At 44.7% G+C, this 4,998-nt stretch overlaps 1 protein-coding gene across 4 annotated transcripts in view; it reads right to left on the reverse strand.

The window, feature by feature from the left end:
• LOC122557528 overlaps positions 1-4,998 on the reverse strand; it is a 102,510-nt gene that overhangs the window by 93,964 nt on the left and 3,548 nt on the right. For 3 of the 4 annotated variants that reach the window (XM_043705292.1, XM_043705298.1, XM_043705278.1), the window contains exons 3-5: positions 3,485-3,601; positions 3,320-3,397; positions 1,126-1,245 (exon numbers count right to left, since the gene is read on the reverse strand). In XM_043705292.1, coding sequence (XP_043561227.1) covers positions 1,126-1,245; positions 3,320-3,397; positions 3,485-3,601 — 315 coding nt within the window. The remainder of the gene's footprint in view (positions 1-1,125; positions 1,246-3,319; positions 3,398-3,484; positions 3,602-4,998) is intronic. The other variant, XM_043705285.1, reaches the window with a different exon arrangement.

Genomic DNA, 4,998 nt, shown 5'->3' on the forward strand with positions numbered 1-4,998 from the left:
TAGCAACACGACGGCTGGAGGAAGAACGCCTCATCTTCCGCCTAGGAACCCTCCAACCACAAGGGATGAATGCAGATTTCTCCAGCTTCCTCATTTCCCCTCCCCCGACCTTTTCTCAGTCCCAACCCTCAGACTCAGCACCGCCTTCTTGACCTGCAATCTTCTTCCCGACCTCTCTGCCACCACCCCCTCTCCGGCCTATCACCCTCACCTTAACCTCCTTCCACCTATCGCATTCCCAACACCCCTCCCCTAAGTCCCTCCTCCCTACCTTTCATCTTAACCTGCTTGCACACCCTTAATAGCTTTAAATTAAGGGGGGGTAGGTATAGGACAGATGTTAGGGGTAGATTCTTTACTCAGCGAGTTGTGAGTTCATGGAATGCCTTGCCAGTAGCAGTGGTGGACTCTCCCTCTTTATGGGCATTTAAACGGGCATTGGATAGGCATATGGAGGATAGTGGGCTAGTGTAGGTTAGGTGGGCTTGGATCGGCGTAACATCGAAGGCCAAAGGGCCTGTACTGAGCTGTATTCTTTTATGTTCTATGTTCTAAGTCTGAAGAAGGACTTATGCCCGAAACATCAATTCTCGTGCTCCTTTGATGCTGCCGGACCTGCTGTGCTTTTCCAGCAACACATTTTTAAGCTCTGATCTCCAGCATCTGCAGTCCTCACTTTCTCCTTATACTCAATGGATTTTAGAATGATGAAGGGGGACCTAATTGAAACATACAGAATACTGAATGGCCTGGGCAGAGTATGTTGGGAAGATCCATTGGTAGGAGACACTAGAACCTGAGGACATAGCCTTCGAGACAAGGGAAGACCTTTTAGAATGGAGATAAGGAGAAACTTCTTCTGCCATAGAGTGGTGAATCTATGGAATTCATTGCCACAGAAGGCTGTGGATGCCTGATCATTGAGTATATTTAAGACTGAGATAGGTAGGTTCTTGAGTATCAAGGGGATCAAGAGTTACAGGGAGAAAGAAAGAGAATGGGGTTGAGAAGCTTATCAGCCACGATTGAATGGTAGAGCAGACTCAATGGGCTGAATGGCCTAATTTCTGCTCCTATGCCTTATGGTCTTATATATTTCTTGCAGTAAGTGTTTCCCATATTAACCTGTCCCAGATGTAGAAAGGTTTTGTTCCTCTCTGAAGAGCTTTCATTGTCCTTGTTTGCTTTTGACGTGGATTCATAACTCTGTGTGATCCGCTTCACATGTCGCTGATGCAAATGATTCTGAAATGTTATTAGAAGATTGACATATTGAATGAATGTAAATACATAGAAACATAGAAGATAGCAACAGGATTAGACCATTAAGCTCTTTAAGCCTGCTATGCCATTCAATATGATCACGACTCATCATCAAGCTCAGTACCCTGCTTCTGCCTTATCCCCTCACCCTTAGATTCCTTTAGCCCAAAGAAAATGTTCAATACTTTGGCCTCAATGGCATTCTGTGGCAGGAAATTCCACAGGGGCTCACTACTCAGACTGTGACCCTGATTCGGCACTCTCCAGTCATCAGGATCATTCTTCCTGTGTTTACCCTATGTGGTCCTGTTGGAATTTTATTGGTTTCTATGTGATCACCCCCTCCTTATTCTAAACTGCAGTGAATATAGTCCTAACTGATCCAGTCTCTCTTCATACATCAGTCCTGCCATCTCAGATAAACCCTGTTGTACTCCCTCCATAGCCAGAACATCTTTCTCAGATAAACCTGAGACCAAAACTACACACAGGTGTGATCTCACCAAGGCCCTGTACAATTGTTTTTCCTCACCACTCACAATCTCAACTCATCTTGTGTCATCAGCAAATTTGGAAATATCACATTTGATTTCTTAATGATGTATGCTGTGAATGGCTGGTGCCTATGCACTGATCCTCTCACTATTACATTTGCCAATGATTTCCACTCTGAAAATGACCTATGTCCAGTGGAAACTCGATTATCCGAACGTGATGGGCGGGCACTATTTCGTTCGGATAATCGATTATTCGGAAAATCAATTAAATGCCTTTCCTTTGGGGCTCGGAGTTTTTAAAGTCTATTCAGGAGACCGCAGTGGCATACAGTGCGCGAGACACCGCCCCCAACACCGCCCCCCAACGCGGTCCAACACTGCTCCCTGCTCCCAACCCGATCCACCCCCGCCCGCCAACCTCGTCCAACACTGTCCCCCCAGCCCCCAACCCGGCCCCCAACGAGGTCCAACCCTGCCCCCCCCAGCACAAAGCGTGCGAGCCCCTGACCCTCCATCCACCCCTGGCCTCTCTCTGGGGCATCCAGATTGCACACCAACAACAAGACTGCTGCTGCTGCCTTTGTGGGGTAAGTCGCCCAATAGCGCACGCGCACACACACACGTTTGCCCTGCACAGGACAATGTTGGAGCAACTATTCCTGGGAAGTGGGGTGGGGGGAAGGAGGGGGAGAGGTTAGATTACACCCCTCTGTAGAACTCCAGGGAAAGTGTGGGGAGAGAGGGGGTGGGAGGTCAGTCATTTGGAGATGGTGCCTGTTTAATCACTGTAAACAAAAGATGCGATCACTGCTGGAAACACGTCTTTGATGTAATGTTTCTACCGGGACCTTGAGATCTCCTTCAGATAATCCGATTTTCGGAAAATTGGTATTCGGATAATCGAGTTTCCTCTGTATTCCTACTCTCTGTTTCCTGCCTGATAACCAATTCTCAATCCATATTACCAACAATCTCATGTACTTTGGTTTAGCATAACCTCTTATGTGAAACATTACTAAATGCCTTCTCAAAAATTAGTCTAATGGTGACAATGTAACAACTGTCAATTGTTATAAAAGCCCAATGGTTCATTACTGTCCACTGAGGAATATTGCCACCCTTACCTGTTCTGGCTTCCATGTGACTCCAGACGCAGGGCAATATGGTTGATTTGTAATTGCCTCTGAAGTGGGCAAGCAAGACTATCAATTAAATTAAATTGTTACAAAGCCTAAAGAAAGGATTGAAACTGGACATGGCAGTTGGCATCAATACAGGCATTGGAAATAACAACAACAAGTGCAGCCCTGTCGACCTTGCAAAGTCGTGCCTCCCAACATTTTCATAGAATCATAGAATCCCTATGCTACAATGTCCCAGGCATCACCATCCCTGGGTATGTCCTGTCCCACTGGCAGGACAGAGCCAGCAGAGGGGATAGCACAATGGTATGCAGTCGGGTAGGAGTTGATGCAGAGCAGCAGAGTGTAAGTAGCTGAATGGGCACTTCAACAGCTTCTCACCAACGTAAATAAGAAAACAGATACAGCAGTCCATACCTGTAAATGGGTCTTGATCTTGCAGTTTGTATCATTGCTGACTTTTCTATAAGGCACTCTCCAATGACATTCTGCTGCCTATAAGTAAAAATAAAATCTAAAGAGGTTAGTTTTTGGTACTTTGTTCTACAGATAATGTTATTTGAATATTTTGCTCTAACTTACTCTGTTGTCCTTAAGGTCACTGATTGTATATGAAATTCTGTGAGAGTCCAGAACCTGAGGTGTGAAGAACAAATCCTGCAAGCTATTGGAGAGACTTCGATTCTTTGAGCTGCTCTCCTATTGGAAACAAAATGATTGCACATTGAACTAATTGCAACTGGAGTTTAGAAAGGCTCTATACATTATTCAATTACCCATATTCCTTTTGCACAAAGGGAGAACAGATCAGCATTTCTAGTTCTCGAGCCCATGCTTGTCTCTTCCCAAGGTAGATCAAGATGATAGAATTTGGACCTGAGCTCTTGAGACAAAAATAAATTCTCTTTCTCCAAACTTAGGATATTTCAGAATATCTTTCATCTCTACCATATTTACCTTCATACTTAAAGAGTCCCAAGACTCCTCAAGGCTCTCATTCTAGATAGCATCCTACTAGTTGCTTTTTATTCACCCTACTCACAATTATAGCAGCCCAACCAAAATTATTTTCTAATATGACTCCACTTTAACATTTGAAAATGTGATTCCATATGCCAGCAAAAACAGAAATAAAAGGCATCAGACTTTGTAGTGGGTAGACAGGAATATCAAGTTGAGGTTGCAATAAAACCAGAAGATTTAAGGAGCTGAATAGCCTCTAGCTTTTCCTAACTTTTTGAACAATGTTATTATTTTATGAACTCACCAATTCATTATTTCACTCAATCTTATGGTCTACTCAGGGAGCTGTAGAAGGACAGGTCCTGAGATGGCTGATGTTGGAGCTCAGGTCTTGCTACAGTAATAAGGGGTGAGGATTGAGCTCAGTTCAGCAGCATTGCATTCCCTAGAGCCGGTGCATTCATGGTCAAGACCAAACTTTGAGTCTCAGTGGAACAGCTGGAACCCAAGTTCCTAAAGTGTGAGACCAAGGCAATAGGCAAGGCCAGATACCACTTGAGCCTCGATGTCAGTGCGGGGTGCAAAGTTGGGCAACGAGGGAGCTTGGGACCTCCTCATTCACTGTTTTGGCAACACCAATTGCAGCTGAAATTATAGTATGAGGAGTGCTCTTCCACAAAGTGTTATCTGTCAAATGCAGAACCACGACCCCATTACATCTAGATCCAAGTGAGGTCTTTTTCCCTCATTTGAAGGTTCTAATACTAGAACAAATATTTATGTCATATGCAAACTTAAATGTTGCTGGTTTCAAAGCATAATTTTGAATTCCCACCCCTCCACCTATCGTGTTAGTTTCTGTTCCTGTGTTACAAACCAAGAAGTGGTTGCTGGCAATATGTGCTACAATACCTGTTAAAAAATAAATGGACAGTACTGAATCATTGTCAAAAAGTGTGGTGCTGGAAAAGCACAGTGGTCAGGCAGCATCTGAGGAGTAGGAGAGCCGTTGTTTCAAGCATAAGCTCTTCATCAGGACTGTGTGTGTGTGTGTGTATGTGTTGGGGTGGGGGGCGCCCAAGGGGACTGAAAGATAAATGGGATGGGGGTGGGGTGGGGGGTAGGTAGTTGGG

This window comes from Chiloscyllium plagiosum, chromosome 2 (assembly GCF_004010195.1).
Source record: "Chiloscyllium plagiosum isolate BGI_BamShark_2017 chromosome 2, ASM401019v2, whole genome shotgun sequence".
Taxonomy (NCBI): Eukaryota; Metazoa; Chordata; class Chondrichthyes; order Orectolobiformes; family Hemiscylliidae; genus Chiloscyllium; species Chiloscyllium plagiosum.